The sequence below is a fragment of the Oncorhynchus mykiss genome, chromosome 23 (assembly GCF_013265735.2).
Source record: "Oncorhynchus mykiss isolate Arlee chromosome 23, USDA_OmykA_1.1, whole genome shotgun sequence".
Classification (NCBI taxonomy): domain Eukaryota; kingdom Metazoa; phylum Chordata; class Actinopteri; order Salmoniformes; family Salmonidae; genus Oncorhynchus; species Oncorhynchus mykiss.
In genome coordinates, this window is record NC_048587.1 from 44,463,510 (window position 1) to 44,479,185 (window position 15,676).

Consider the following 15,676-nt stretch of genomic DNA (forward strand, 5'->3'; position numbering starts at 1 on the left):
TTATTGGTTGGTGAGCGGACCCCAGACCTCACAACCATAAAGGGAAATGGGTTCTATAACTGATTCAAGTATTTTTAGCTAGATCCTAATTGGTATGTCAAATTTTATGTTCCTTTTGATGGCATAGAATGCCCTTCTTGCCTTGTCTCTCAGATCGTTCACAGCTTTGTGGAAGTTACCTGTGGCGCTGATGTTAGGCCAAGGTATGTATAGTTTTTTTGTGTGCTCTAGGGCAACTGTGTCTAGATGTAATTTGTATTTGTGGTCCTGGCAACTGGACCTTTTTTGGAACACCATTATTTTGGTCTTACTGAGATTTACTGTCAGGGCTGAGGTCTGGCAGAATCTGTGCAGAACATCTAGGTGCTGCTGTAGGCCCTCCTTGGTTGGCGACATAAACACCAGATCATCAGCAAACAGTAGACATTTGACTTCAGATTCTAGTAGGGTGAGGCCGGGTGCTGCAGATTGTTCTAGTGCCCTCGCCAATTCATTGATATTTATATTGAATAGGGTGGGTCAGTAGCTGCATCCCTGTCTCACCCCACGGCCCTGTGGGAAGAAATGTGTGTGTTTTGCCAAATTTTTTGGGCCAATTTTAACCACACACATGTTATATGTTTTCCCCCAACACCACTTTCCATCAATCTGTATAGCAGACCCTCATGCTAAATTGAGTCGAATGCTTTTTTTAAATCAACAAAGCATGATAAGACTTTGCTTTGGTTTTGGTTTGTTTGGTTGTTAATTAGGGTGTGCAGGGTGAATACGTGGTCTGTCGTACAATCATTTGGTAAAAAGCCAATTTGACATTCGCTCAGTACATTGTTTTCCCTGAGGAAATGTATGAGTCTGCTGTTAATGATAATGCAGAGGATTTTCCCAAGGTTGCTGTTGACGCATATCCCACGATAGTTATTGGGGTCAAATTTGTCTCTGTGATCAGTCCTTGGTTCCAAATATGTCAGAGCTAAGGATGATGTTAAAGAGTTTTAGTGTAGCCAATTGGAATTTGTTGTCTGTATATTTGATCATTTCATTGAGGATACCATCAACACCACAGGCCTTTTTGGGTTGGAGGGTTTTTATTTTGTCCTGTAGTTCATTCAAGGTAATTGGAGAATCCAGTGGGTTCTGGTAGTATTTAATAGTTGATTCTAAGATCTGTATTTGATCATGTATATGTTCTTGCTGTTTTTTCTTTGTTATAGAGACAAAAAGATTGGAGAAGTGGTTCACCCATACATCTCCATTTTGGATAGATAATTATTTGTGTTTTTATTTGTTAAGTATTTTCCAATTTTCCCGGAAGTGGTTAGATTATATGGATTCTTCAATTACATTGAGCTGATTTCTGATGTGCTGTTCCTTCTTTTTCCGTAGTGTATTTCTGTATTGTTTTAGTGATTAACCATAGTGAAAGCGTAGACTCAGGTTCTGGGTCTCTACGTTTTTGGTTGACAGGTTTCTCCATTTCTTTCTTAGGTTTTTGCATTCTTCATCAAACCATTTGTCATTGTTGTTCGTTTTCTTTGGTTTTCTGTTTGAATTTTTTTTATTTGATAGGGAAGCTGAGAGGTCAAATATACTGTTAAGATTTTCTACTGCCAAGTCTACACCTTCACTATTACAGTGGAACATTTTGTTCAGGAAGTTGTCTAAAAGGGTTGAATTTGTTGTTGCCTAATTGTTTTTTGGTAGGTTTCCATACTACATTTCTTCCATCTATAGCATTTCTTAATATTACTCAGTTCCTTTGGCTTTGATGCCTCATGATTGAGTATTGCTCTGTTCAAGTAGACTGTGATTTTTCTGTGATATGATAGGGGTGTCAGTGGGCTGACTGTGAATGCTCTGAGAGACTCTGGGTTGAGGTCAGTGATAAAGTAGTCTACAGTACTACTGCCAAGAGATGAGCTATAGGTGTACCTACCATAGGAGTCCCCTCGAAGCCTACCGTTGACTATGTACATACCCAGCGTGCGACAGAGCTGCAGGAGTTGTGACCCGTTTTTGTTGGTTATGTTGTCATAGTTGTGCCTAGGCGGGCATATGGGGGAGGGAATGCTGTCACCTCCAGGCAGGTGTTTGTCCCCCTGTGTGCTGAGGGTGGCAGGTTCTTGTCCGGTTCTGGCATTTAGGTCGCCACAGACTAGTACATGTCCCTGGGCCTGGAAATGATAGCTTCTCCATCCTGGAGAGGGAAATCAGTCTTCAGTAAAGTATGGTGATTCTAGTGGGGGGATATAGGTAGCACACAGGAGGACATTTTTCTCTGTTAAGATAATTTCTTTTGAATTTCTAGCCAAATGTAAAATGTTCCTGTTTTGATTAATTTAATAGAGTGAGTTAGGTCTTCTCTATAGCAAATAAGCATACCCCCTGAGTCTTCCCTGTTTCATATCTAGTAGTTTGGTGGATGGAACTACCAGCTCCCTGTAACCTAGAGGGTAACCAGTGGGTCCGTCTCCTCTATACCATGTTTCTTGTAGGATGGCAATGTCTGTATTTCCGATTTCTTTGATGAAGTACAGGTTCCTGCTCTTTAGGCCAAAGGAAGATGATCTCAGGCCTTGGGTATTCCAGGATGAGATAGTGAAGGTTTATTGTTCTATAAAGTGTCCAATGTTGTTGTCTGTGTGGTTTAGCCTCAGGCCAGTAAGTGTGAGCAGAGCCTGCTGAGCATCTGGTACATTCCATTGCTTGGGCTAGTGTAAGAGTGTGAGTTGGGCCTGTTTGCCCGCTCACGGCCTGGGTGTATGTGTGACTTCCAAGTTGAGGCCCTCTTTGCGGGAGTGGGGGACGTGGGGTGGGCAGGAGGGGCATAGGTCTGATCTGAGGGGCCCTAAATGGGGTGTGGGCATGGTTGACTTGGGGGGGTGGATGTGGCTGGTGGTGTTGTGGTCTGGATGTAGGTCCTCTCGGCGGTGGAGTGGTAGGCCAGGTAAACATTTGGTTTTGAGGCACAGTCACGGGAAATACTTGCATTTACCCGCTGTATGGTAGCAGGGTGGAAGTCTTTTTGTGGTAGCAGGCTGGAGATAACCACTGGTGCGTTGGAGAAAGCTTTTTCAATCACTCCCTTGAGTGCTGTGGCCACCCATTCCTGCTGTGCTCTCAGGTCTTTTGTGCATGTGTGTATTATTATGTGGCTGGGTGACCCTAGTTGGTCCTCAGACAGAAGGTCTAGGGCGCGCTGCGTGTTTGGACACCAGAGTTTAGACACTCTGTGTTTGGGAAAAAGTATTTTTTTCTTGTACATATTTCCCATTTGAGTCCATAAGGAGTACAATCTGTGTCTTGTGTATGTCCTCAGTGGGTGTGGGGGGGTTGTCAGAAGGGCTATCAGGGTGGCTGACAGGGGGATGCTCAGAGGGGGTGAGATCCCCTGGGCTTGGGGTTCTTCATTTGTCTGTCCCGCTGTGATTTCGACGCTATGGTCAGGGGTAGATTGTTCTGCTATGGCTCGCTCTGTCCCTCTCTAGCGGATTGCTCCTCAGACTGAAAGATTCTCCTTGTAGTGCTTTTCTCTCAGCTGCAGGTCATTCATGCTCTCTGAGGATGAGAAGCGTTTGTCCTTCTGATGAAAACGCTCTTCTGGTCGACCAGTGTGTGCGTGTGCGTGTCTGGGAGACAGTGTGTATGTGTGAGGAGCTGCCTGCTACACTGTGGGCTCCCAAGTTGCTCAGCGGTCTAAGGCACTGTATCTCAGTGCAAGAGGCGACACTACTGGTTTCAATCCAGGCTGAATCACATCCGGCCGTGATTGGGAGTCCCATAGGGTGGCGCACAATTGACCCAGCATTGTCAGGGTTTGGCCGGGGTAGGCCACCATTGTAAATAAGAATTAGTTCTTAACTGACTTGCCTAGTTAAATAAAGGTTAAATAAAATGTTTAAATAAAACAGCAAACAACAAGAAACTCCTTTGTTGTTCATAACATCGACACAGCTTCAATTCACTGACCCCCCATTTACTGGTCTAGGAATATGATCAACGTCATAATTTGTCTCATCCTCAACTATAAGCTACATTCCACATACTTTATAAGTATTGCTTACAAAAACAATGCTCAAAGGTTAATAAAGAAAGGGTTAAACAATACAACACACTGTAAAAATATACTGTATATTGATGCAACTACAATTGTAAGGCAACCAGCTGCAATAGGATTGTGAGTTTGCTCAACATTTGGGCATAAAGCTGAACCAACATACATTCTCAAGTTGAATAGTATGTTCACTCAACTTTGAACTTTAATGAAAGTGAACATTCACTTCAACTTGAGAAATTATTCTACCATATTTGCATAACCTGCAATAGAGCATGCTGGGAAATATAATAATGATGGGCGTGCTTTAGAGCAAACATACGTTTGTAATTTTACTCAGGAAGTTGGTTCAAATTCAGATCATTTTGAGCAGAGTTTGAGTAAACAAACTTTTACACATTAGCTCAAATTCTTGTCCTTTTGAAGTCCACTCAAATCACATAATAAACGTTGATTTTTACAGTGTAGGTTTCCATGACCTTAACCATCACTCATATGGCCTGTATAAATGTGTTTCTCACATCCATGACATGACTGGGATTGGGTTTAAGGTCGAGGTCATAGTGCCAGTGGTAGTTCTACGCTTCCAATAATAGAACACCTTTCCCAGTGGCCAGCCAAGCCTCATTCTCTCTCCTATTTCTGCCTTTTTTTTCTCTCTCTCCTCCCAATCTCCCGCTCTCCTTCCCTCTCTCCTCCTTTCTCTCTTTCTTCCTCTCTCTAAATGTCACTCAGCAGGGGACTGTCACATTAGACAAAACATGCTTTACTGAGAAACCAAATCGGCCAGAAATGTAAAATCCTCCACTCAAAGACAAACACATTTCAACTGTCTTTCAACTACGCCTAATAAATGACATCGACATTGTGAATAATACTAAATTGGAAATAAAAACATGTCACTTACTACAAGTGGCCTGCAGAGTTTTCTGGCAGGACTGCAAAACAGACAGAAACACAAGCCACCTGTTCAGCCCAGAGAACAGCAGCTTAATGACACCTCTAATGAATGGTCTTGACTCATACACAACAGTATGGTTGATTACAGAGAATCGGAAAAGGAGAAGGTTTTCATGGGTCTGCACGTTTCGTTACAATATTGTTTTGAACATTTGTTTTAGGATTGATGCCCAACTGAACGTTCTACTCAATGAATTCTCAGTCGGCGCTGATGAAGATTTAGTCTGAAGTGCATTACTGTGGCTTTGAAACTCGATGACATTTCAAAAGGAGGCAAATAATTAGTATGAAAACCTTTTGTCATCTTTGTTATGTCGCCAGATTGACTTTAGATGCAGGACAACTTTAGCTAGCTAGATAAGATTGAGCGGACATCACTGAATTGTAGCTAGCTAACATTAGCATTGCTTGCAATTTTTTACGAACTTTGCTAGCTAATGGCAATATTGACATCTCTCTTAAGTACATTTGACAACATAATAAGGGGCAAAGTTTTTCCTACTAATTATTTGCCTATTTTAGCAATATCATCATATTTCCAGTCCACTATAGTGTACTTTGGACAGTCATTAGCCTCCATTCAGAATGAATGAGAGAGATTGTACTGGAGAAGCCAAGTACAAGTCGCTCGTCATTTCCGGTCACAACTTGCAGACTTGTTTACGTGTTGCTGTGTGTTTTTGTTGCCAACCTTACCTTACTTTGCTACCTGACAACTTTACGTTTTTTACTTTTTAATTACTGTTTATATTTTTAGTTTTTGCCTCACTCAACTTTTCTCATTCAACCTTTTCACTCCGGACGCTTTATCTGGACATGGTTCATCATGACCTTCAACAGCCGAAGCTAAGTAGTACCATTAACATGATGCCTTCTAATTGCAGTCGCTGTACTCATAATATACAGGAGCACGATCGCCTTACGGTGAGGATGGCTGTGCAGCAAGCCCAGCTTCAGACGCAATCGTTAGGCAAGGGTAATTTCAGTGTAGGAAAGGATGAAACATCGTCTGTGCCTCCAGTAAGTACAGATAGTAACGTATAAATCCCCTCGCACGGTCCCCGCAGCAGGACAACTTTCTCATGGCTTCTGGAGGGAAATGCTGTAGGAATGCTCAAGTGGTGTCGCTCATTCAGCCGACAGAATCTTTCAATCGGTTTTCCCCATTAAGCAGCGAGTCGGAGTCTGAGGCCGAGCCTTCTCCTGTCTCTACTCCTCCCGTTACAGGGTCTGAGACGCCGAAGCTTCCCACCATTAGCTCTGACAAATTGAAAACCCTAGTCATTGGCGACTCCATTACCCGCAGTATTAGACTTAAAACGAATCATCCAGCGATCACTGTTTACCAGGGGGCAGGGCTACCGACGTTAAGGCTAATCTGAAGATGGTGCTGGCTAAAGCTAAAACTGGCGAGTGTAGAGAGTATAGAGATATTGTTATCCACGTTGGCACCAACAACGTTAGGATGAGACAGTCAGAGGTCACCAAGCGCAACATAGCTTCAGTGTGTAAATCAGCTAGAAAGATGTGTCGGCATCGAGTAATTGTCTCTGGCCCCCTCCCAGTTAGGGGAGTGATGAGCTTTACAGCAGAGTCTCACAACTCAATCGCTGGTTGAAAACTGTTTTCTGCCCCTCCCAAAAGATAGAATTTGTAGACATTTGGCCCTCTTTCTGGGACTCACCCACAAACAGGAACAAGCCTGGCCTGCTGAGGAGTGACGGACTCCATCCTAGCTGGAGGGGTGCTCTCATCTTATCTACCAACATAGAGCCTTGTCTAACTCCTCTAGCTCCACAATGAAATAGGGTGCAGGCCTATTAGTGGAGTCTGCCACTAGCACAGTCAGTGTAGTCAGCTCAGCTATCCTCATTGAGACTGAGTCTGTGCCTCGTCCTAGGTTGGGCAAAACTAAGCATGGCGGTGTTCGCTTTAGCAACCTACTAGGATAAAGACCTCCTCCATTCCTGCCATTATTGAAAGAGATCGTGATACCTCACATCTCAAAATAGGGCTACTTAATGTTAGATCCCTCACTTCAAAGGCAGTTATAGTCAATAACGGGGCGGCAGGGTAGCCTAGTGGTTAGAGTGTTTGGCTAGTAACCAGAAGGTTGCAAGTTCAAACCCCCAAGCTGACAAAGTACAAATCTGTCCCTGAACGGGCAATTAACCCACTGTTCCTAGGCCGTCATTGAAAATAAGAATTTGTTCTTAACTGACTTGCCTAGTTAAACAAAAAATAATAATTTAAAAAAAATGAATCTTGATGTGATTGGCCTGGCTTAAGGCTGATGAATTTACTGTGTTAAATGAGGCCTCGCCTCCTGGTTATACTAGTGACCATATCCCCCGTGAATCGGAGGTGTTGCTAACATTTACGATAGCAAATTTCAATTTTGTTATATCTGGGGTACTTCTCCTGTCTTATCAGGTGTCATGTGTGAATTTAAGTATGCTCTTTCTTTCTCTCTCTCGGAGGACCTGAGCCCTAGGACCATGCCTGAGGACTACCTGGCATGATGACTCCTTGCTGTCCCCAGTGCACCTGGCCGTGCTGCTGCTCCAGTTTCAACTGTTCTGCCTGCGGCTATGGAACCCTGACCTGTTCACCGGACGTGCTACCTGTCCCAGACCTGCTGTTTTCAACTCTCTAGAGACAGCAGGAGCGGTAGAGATACTCTTAATAATTGGCTATGAAAAGCTAACTGACATTTACTCTTGAGGTGCTGACTTGCTGCACCCTCGACAACTACTGTGATTATTATTATTTGACCATGTTGGTCATTTATGAACATTTGAACATCTTGGCTATTTTCTGTTATAATCTCCACCCGGCACAGCCAGAAGAGGACTGGCCACCCCTCATAGCCTGGTTCCTCTCTAGGTTTCTTCCTAGGTTTTGGCCTTTCTAGGGAGTTTTTCCTAGCCACCGTGCTTCTACACCTGCATTGCTTGCGGTTTGGGGTTTTAGGCTGGGTTTCTGTATAGCACTTTGAGATATCAGCTGATGTAAGAAGGGCTATATAAATAAATTTGATTTGAGAGAGAATAATTCTCAGAGAGAGAAATGTTTACCTTCCAATAGTTATTGTTTACTTCACTTTTGTTTATTATCTATTTCACTTGCTTTGGCAATGTAAACATATGTTTCCATGCTAAGTAATCAAATAAACCTTGTTTGATCTTTTACTATCTGTAAAGACGGGCCCCAGGCTTCCCTGCTGCAAAATAACAGATATAATAAGACTGGCATTCTGAGGGGACACCTATTTCTTCAGTCAGTCAGTCAGTCATGCTCCTGCTGTCAAAACATTAACAGACATTTTAGTTTCTGTCTGAGGCGCAGAGAGAAATGTTACATTAATATCCGATTCTATTCTCGCATGCACTCAAGACCCGAAATACACCCTCAGATGGCCCAGAAATAGGCTTTAATTTGCCCCCTAAACAGGCTGACACAGAATACACACATCTGCCATGCTTAGGCAAGCTGTTGTTGCCATGGTGACAGTCAGGGTCTAGTCACTAAACAGTGGCGGTTGGCTCCACTGTGCTATTATTATTAAGCTGCATTGGAACCCTCGTAGAGATCACACTAGTCCTTATATGATCACACACACACAAACATACATTGACATACACGCATTGACACACACACAATGACACTTATTTTCTCTAAATCATCACAGCTGCCAAAACCAACCAGAGAGGGACATTATTCACATAGTGATATGTCGATCAGATGACTTCTCTTCCTGCTCTGTCTTTGGCTACATCCTAACTGGCACCCTATTCCCTATACTACTTTTGACCAGGATCTATAGGGCTCTGGTCAAAAGTCGTGCGCTCTGTAGGGAATAGGGTGCCATTTCAGAATCAGTTTTTATCATAGAGGAGAGAACTAGGAAGCTATCTGGCTAAATCCTCATTTAGGAGCCTTTATCCTCTTTTATTTCCAGCCACCACACAGATTAGTAGACAGGACAAACAGTACCAGCATGACCTGAGACATAGGGGCTATATTTCAACAAACCTAACGCAATGGTAATTCTTAGCGCTGGTGGTAGCGTTATAGGTTCAGGGGGGTGTCAGAAATATTTTTGCAATTTTCACAACCGGAATTATAGGCGCAGAAGCTGCCGGTGGCTCAAAAGGGCTAAGTTTTGATGAATAAACAAGTTGTGGGTGTGTCGAGGCTAGACACCTCACTGGCCAATCAGAACATGCTTCATAGCTAAATATGTGGTTGCTTCAAGTTGTGTATTTATTGTGTTGTTATCAACTCCGATTGGAATGTTAGCCCGTTATGGCCTAGTTCGTTAAATAGCCTACCACATATTTGCTAAATGTTCTCAATATGTATGCTGTTTACCTTGTTCTAATTGCATTGCTTCAATATGGAAATACATGGTTAAGCATAGGCTATACTATTCACACGGATATAGGGGCTAGGCCTACTGTAAATTGCAGAAACGAAACAAGAACTTGTTTTAAATAGGCTGTGTCGAAACACAGTTCCAGGCACCATAATTGCTCCCCGTGGTCATATAATACAGACAAGGCAATGGGCTATGGAGGGTTTTACACACACACAAACTTTTCACAGGAGCTGGATAAAGATCCAATATAAAGAGAAGGGGGGGATTTCCATTCACCGTAATACTGCTCGCAAATGTTTTACAAACATCATGGAACAATATTACACATCATATTTGCATTTCTCCAGAAATAGAAGGTGAAATTGCATTGCATTCAAGCCATGTACGGTCTCACCATAAGCCCATGGACAGTAAATCTTGGTAATAAGTTTGTTTTTCATTTAATTTGATTTGAAAAACTATCAATCTGTTTTTTTACGCCAACAACAATATTTCTAAATAGGATCGGGTCAGAAGCATGATATCATAAAATCGCATCTCGTTCCACGAGCGTAAGGCAATGTGTGCACACGTAGGCCTAAGGGCTCTTCGGCAGGAGACATGGATGTTAATCCTATCGATTGAATATAGTTTATTAAATAGTATACAATAACACTACAATAGGCCTAGTTATAACAAACATGTAGCCAATCACATTTGGAAATATTTGTCTACACACATTGGAATCGCATTTCGAAAATGTACTATATGTTCGAGCCATGGACAAGAGGACATGGCTCAAACAGTCTAATAAGATTAGACTACCATCGCTGTTGATATCTCACTGGGCAGAAACTGGTTGAATCAACGTTGTTTCATGTCAATTCAACAACAAATAAATCTAAAAGCTAATTGGATTTGCAAAAAGTAATCAACATTTCGTCTTTTCCACCCAACTTTTAACCTAAATCCAATGACATGGTCATTTTTTGTTATTGATTTCATGTTGAATTCATGTTAGTTGACCACTCAACCAGATGTAAATCAAAACTAGACTTTGCCCAGTGGGATTGCCTGTTAGTGACTTCGCCACATGAAAGGTAAACAAACAAACAAACAGGCAAATAGCCTAGGTCACAAGCGGATTTAGCACCAAAGACAGTGATCGGAATTCCCCCAATTTGACAGTTAGGTCCAACAAATTTAAGTGACAGATGCAATTTTTTTTTACAAAATGCTAAAGGAAAAATAAGCTGTCTATTGTAAACAGACTTCCTACAGTCACTGACACCTTTTCACAAACTTTTCACAGAAGCTGCATGGGCAAAAATCTTGTCCAATATAAATTAAAAACAAGAATGCCTGTTCATTGTTTTGCTGCTTGTGATATTTTTTATAAAACATTGGTTAAAGGCTACTGACGAGGCTACTGTGCACCTCTGCTGGCAAAATGGATGCCATAACCAATTGTGTTACAGCTTTTGGCGGGTCTTAAATATCACCATTAGCACTGGTTGAAATTGGCACAAGTATTTAAGGACACACCTCAAACATTTCCACCCCTCCGACCTCAGTGCAAGCGAGCTGATATAAGACAGGTAAATGACCAACCCTGGCGCCAGGTTCTGAAAATAGAGCGCTGGCTTTTACAAGTCAAAATTGCCAAAGAGTGTGCCGATTGACACTAGCTCCAGTTTAACGCCAGCCGAAAATAGACCCCAGGCTCTGTCTCCGTTTCCAACAGTAAGGGTAGCTGGTGACTTTGTTCTGCTTCACTAAGCCTAGGTGAAACTGCACCATTCTGACAGTGAATAAAATGAGAGTTCCTTCCTGGTCCATGCTGCTAAAATCATGATTGACAGCCTCCCTCCATCAATGTCGACAGTACAGTGGGCCAGGCCAGCTGGAGGTTGGACTACAATTGGGACTGGGGAGCAGGGTGGGGTTGGAGGGGATGAAGAGGGGTGGCAGAGGAGATAATGCCCTTTAAACACTGCATCCAGCCTACAGCAGCTCTTGGCACACCACTCCAACGTACACACGCATTTCATTAGACCTACCTCCCCAGTCCTCCCCCATCATCACCCGTCCCTAAACTAGATTTGCTAAGCACTGATAGCCAAATCATCAAGGATGGCATCAACCCTTTTAAGGAGAAGATGTACTGCCAACAGCGACCGCTCTGATGCCAAGCTGATTTTGCACCTTGCAGAGGATGACTGAGGACAGAAGACTGTCCTTAATTATAGGCCGCCTGGGCTGGCAGGATACACAGGATGGGTCCCAAATGGCACCATTCCCTATATAGTGCACTATGGGTTTCCGTATGGGCCCTGGTCAAACATAGGGCACTATAAAGGGAATAGAGTGCCATTCGGGGCATGGGACGGGGTTAAAGTGAAATGAGGAGCCTCTCTCTAATCTGATGCTGGTTAAGTCTCTTCTCTTAATCTCACTATACAATATAATAAGGATAACGTAGGATGGAGCGGAGAGGAGGGGGGGGGGGGCATGTGACACACACACTTTGGTGAGCACTTCCACCGGTTCGGCTGATGATATCTGGGTTCTTCAAATACTATTTAAAATAATTTAAAATACTTTATCTGTACTTGAGTGAGCTAGTCTGGTATAACAGGCCAATAGAGTAGATCCATAACTGCAACCCCCTCCTACCTGGCACTCGAGGCAGACCAGAGCAAACGCTCCAAGTATTTGAAATATTTCAAATATTGTTTGAACCCAGGTCCACTGGCTCACCAAAATGTAAACGGATCAACTGTGCTCTCTTGCTCTCGCTCTCCCTCTCAGGATAAGGGTATTACGGGATGGGATGGGGGGCGGGGGGGTATGGCCTTAATACTGTCCTATCTCAGATCCACTTCTCCACTTTGTCAGACGTCACCCTGACTTTGTTGTGACTGATGGACGGCGTAGCTCTTTGTGTGTGAGACCATGTTAGGTTATGGTCTGTAAAAGCATCAGACTGAGGGAGACACTGTAATTGGTGGTTCTTGATGAAGGCTCTTGATAAAAATATAATATTCATTATTTAGCCTAAAAGCTGGTCAAGTAAATCACAACAAGCAGACATGCATGTGCAACTTCCATTGTCATTTGTATCGACTTAAATACAGCAAGTATTTCATTTGCAGCCCTGAGAGTGAGCTTATGTGGCTTGCCAAATTTATTCAATAATTAACTTCTCATAATGACTAATGCAGGAAATGAACAGGCCCACAGAACAAATGGCATATTCAAGCCATTTGTATAAGAATATTCATAAAAATGGCATGCTGATTGATTTTCAACGCTTCCAGGATACCACTTTTTCTGAGTCCTCTATATTCCTTATCAACTTTTCCAGGTGACATTCATGTGTACCACGCCTTGTGAAAAAATAAAGCAACCCAGAATAACAATATGAGACACTAATTCACCCGGACGCTGTCCTAATATGGACACCATACAGGTAACTAACTATAAAACATGAACCCTCCAGGATTCTGCCCTTATATGGATACTGTAGTACCAGGACTTGGTCCTAATTTGGACACCATAGAGATGACTATGCAACATGGACTCCCCAGGACCCTGGTCTAATTTGGACACCATACAGATGACTACGCAACATGGACTCCCCAGGACCCTGGTCTAATTTGGACACCATACAGATGACTATGCAACATGGACTCACCAGGACTCTGCCCGTCAGTGTCTGGGCTGATATCATGACCCCAGCCCAGTCTTTGACGGAGGTCATCCAGCCCACCTCACTGAGTGCAGCCACCGTCTCCTTGGTGTGCTTGATCCCATCCCCATGGGAGGTAGGGTTGTGGACCCGCTGAGCATTCTAGAAGAGAGAGAGAGCAAGATGTATTAAAAGAAAGAGATGGAGACGGGGGTGAGAAAGGAATAGAGACAGAGACAATCAGCATTAATAATCAGGGTATAAGATCTTCAGAGCAAATGTATTGAATGTACTATCACGCTCCACCGGTCTCAAGCCCTGAAGAACAATACATGGTCGAGACCAAAGCAGCCTGTTTTGCTTTCAATACGTCAACACACACGTTAGCAGGAGACAGGAGAGTAATGCAAACACTGAGCCTAACACGGGCCTGGGAGGCTGTGTGCATGCGTGTGAGTGTGTGTCTCTCTCTGTGTGCGCCTGTGTCTATATGTGTGTCTCTGGGAGAACGTGTGTATGTGTGAGGAGTGTCTCCATGGTAGCCAAGCAGCCAAAGAGCACCTCTGCTGCTGCAGCCCAGCCAACTCACTGAGTTTCTGCCTCACTGAGTTTCTGCCTCAGTGAGTGGGCTGGGCTGTCTGCTGCCTCAGTGAGTTTCTGCCTCAGTGAGTGGGCTGGGCTGTCTGCTGCCTCAGTGAGTGGGCTGGGCTGTCTGCTGCCTCAGTGAGTTTCTGCCTCAGTGAGTGGGCTGGGCTGTCTGCTGCCTCAGTGAGTTTCTGCCTCATTGAGTGGGCAGGGCTGTCTGCTGCCTCAGTGAGTTTCTGCCTCAGTGAGTGGGCTGAGCTGTATGCTGCCTCAGTGAGTGGGCTGGACTGTCTGCTGCCTCAGTGAGTTTCTGCCTCAGTGAGTGGGCTGGACTGTCTGCTGCCTCAGTGAGTGGGCTGGGCTGTCTGCTGCCTCAGTGAGTGGGCTGGGCTGTCTGTTGCTTCAGTGAGTGGGCTGGGCTGTCTGCTGCTTCAGTGAGTTTCTGCCTCAGTGAGTCAGCTGGGCTCTGCTGCCTCAGTGAGTTTCTGCCTCAGTAAATGGGTTAGGATGTCTGCTGTGCGAATACTTAACAGTGTGTGCCATAAGCGCATCTGAAGTATCCTATAAGTATAACTGTAGAACCTGTAATTTGTTCTACCTGGAACCAGAGGGTTCTTCATGAAAGGCAGAATTTCTGTTACGTGTATTTAATTTTTTTAATTTTAAATTACTTCTGTATGTTGTATTAGACTGGATTGAACTACACTCCAATTACATTTGTAATACAAAATACTTTTCTACACCATTTCTATATAGCTGTTCACAATCTTGTGGCCCTAATCTTTTCACCCTACATTGGTATCAAAAGTCTGATGGCACTACAGAGTGATAAGAGTGTCTGCAAGTAATAGCAAGTAAAACGTTTCTGTAACAGTTACTGAGAATGTTGTTGCTGTTCGGCGGGCTACTTGCAAATGTAGTTTTAAATTTTAAAATACAAAATACATGTATTTTAATGATATACAATACTTTGCAAAAGTATCTTATATTTTATTTTGACACATTGTTCTTTAGGGTATTTTGTAATTGTAATTCAATGGCCTCAAAATGGTTCCCCCCCATAGAGACAGATTACAAAACCCTGAAACCAAATGGTTCTTCATGAGGGTTCTACTTGATGTATCTTGTCAATTAACACATTTATAACACCCATAGAATTTTAACAATATAATATGGCTGACCATAAAAAAGAACTGTACGGTTCTTCAAAGGGTTCTACAAGCAACCTTTCAAATTGAGAACATTAAGAACATGCTCCTTTTTTTAAATATTTCTTTTTATTGAATATTTAAAACATACAATATCCTTGCAGTGAAGCCGCTCAACAACTACATCACATTTGTCATCTAACAGACTCACATCCAGTGACACACAGAAGCAACCAGGGTCAATGCCCTGCTCAAGGGCACATTGACAGATCCCCCACAAGGTCAAAAACGGGGAGCCCAACCAGAGATCCATCAGCCACCGGCCCAAGCTCCCAACCGCCAGCCCTCCAAGATCGGCCATCAGCCCTCCAAGATCCCCCCCACACAGTTCCCCAAGAGCTGCCCCTCAATCATCCATGGTTCTTTATAGAACCATCAAAAAAGGAATCTATATACTTCAGCACCAAAAAGGTATCCACTATGGTTACAAGTCAAAGAATCTGGTACTATTTAGAAGAAGAAAATGATTTGCGTTCACTACCTCGTGAAGCGCCCCGCAGCCTCATCACATGACGCTCCTTGCTTTTCTACCCATAACCCCAGTAGCTTGCACCCCACTGCCCAATGACCTCACGCCGTCAGATGTTTGTTTCGTCCCAAATGGCACCCTATTTCCTATATAGTGCCCTACTTTTGACCAGGGCCCATAGGGCAGTAATACACTATAAACGGAATAGGGTGCCATTTGGCATGCATCCCTATTTTCACAGGAGCTCAGGACCTATGAAGAATCGCTTGATGTAATTTCACTGGGTTCTGAGAAGGTCGAGAGGCCAATATGAACATGTTCACTGATGGGGAAAGAATAGAATACAACAACA

At 43.4% G+C, this 15,676-nt stretch overlaps 1 protein-coding gene across 9 annotated transcripts in view; it reads right to left on the reverse strand.

Moving 5' to 3' along the window:
* Window positions 1-15,676, reverse strand: part of LOC100301649 (calcium-activated potassium channel subunit alpha-1) — a 208,472-nt gene that overhangs the window by 163,452 nt on the left and 29,344 nt on the right. For all 9 annotated transcript variants that reach the window (XM_021581131.2, XM_021581123.2, XM_021581121.2 and 6 more), the window contains exon 2: window positions 13,069-13,224. In XM_021581131.2, the coding sequence (XP_021436806.1) occupies window positions 13,069-13,224 (156 nt within the window). The remainder of the gene's footprint in view (window positions 1-13,068; window positions 13,225-15,676) is intronic.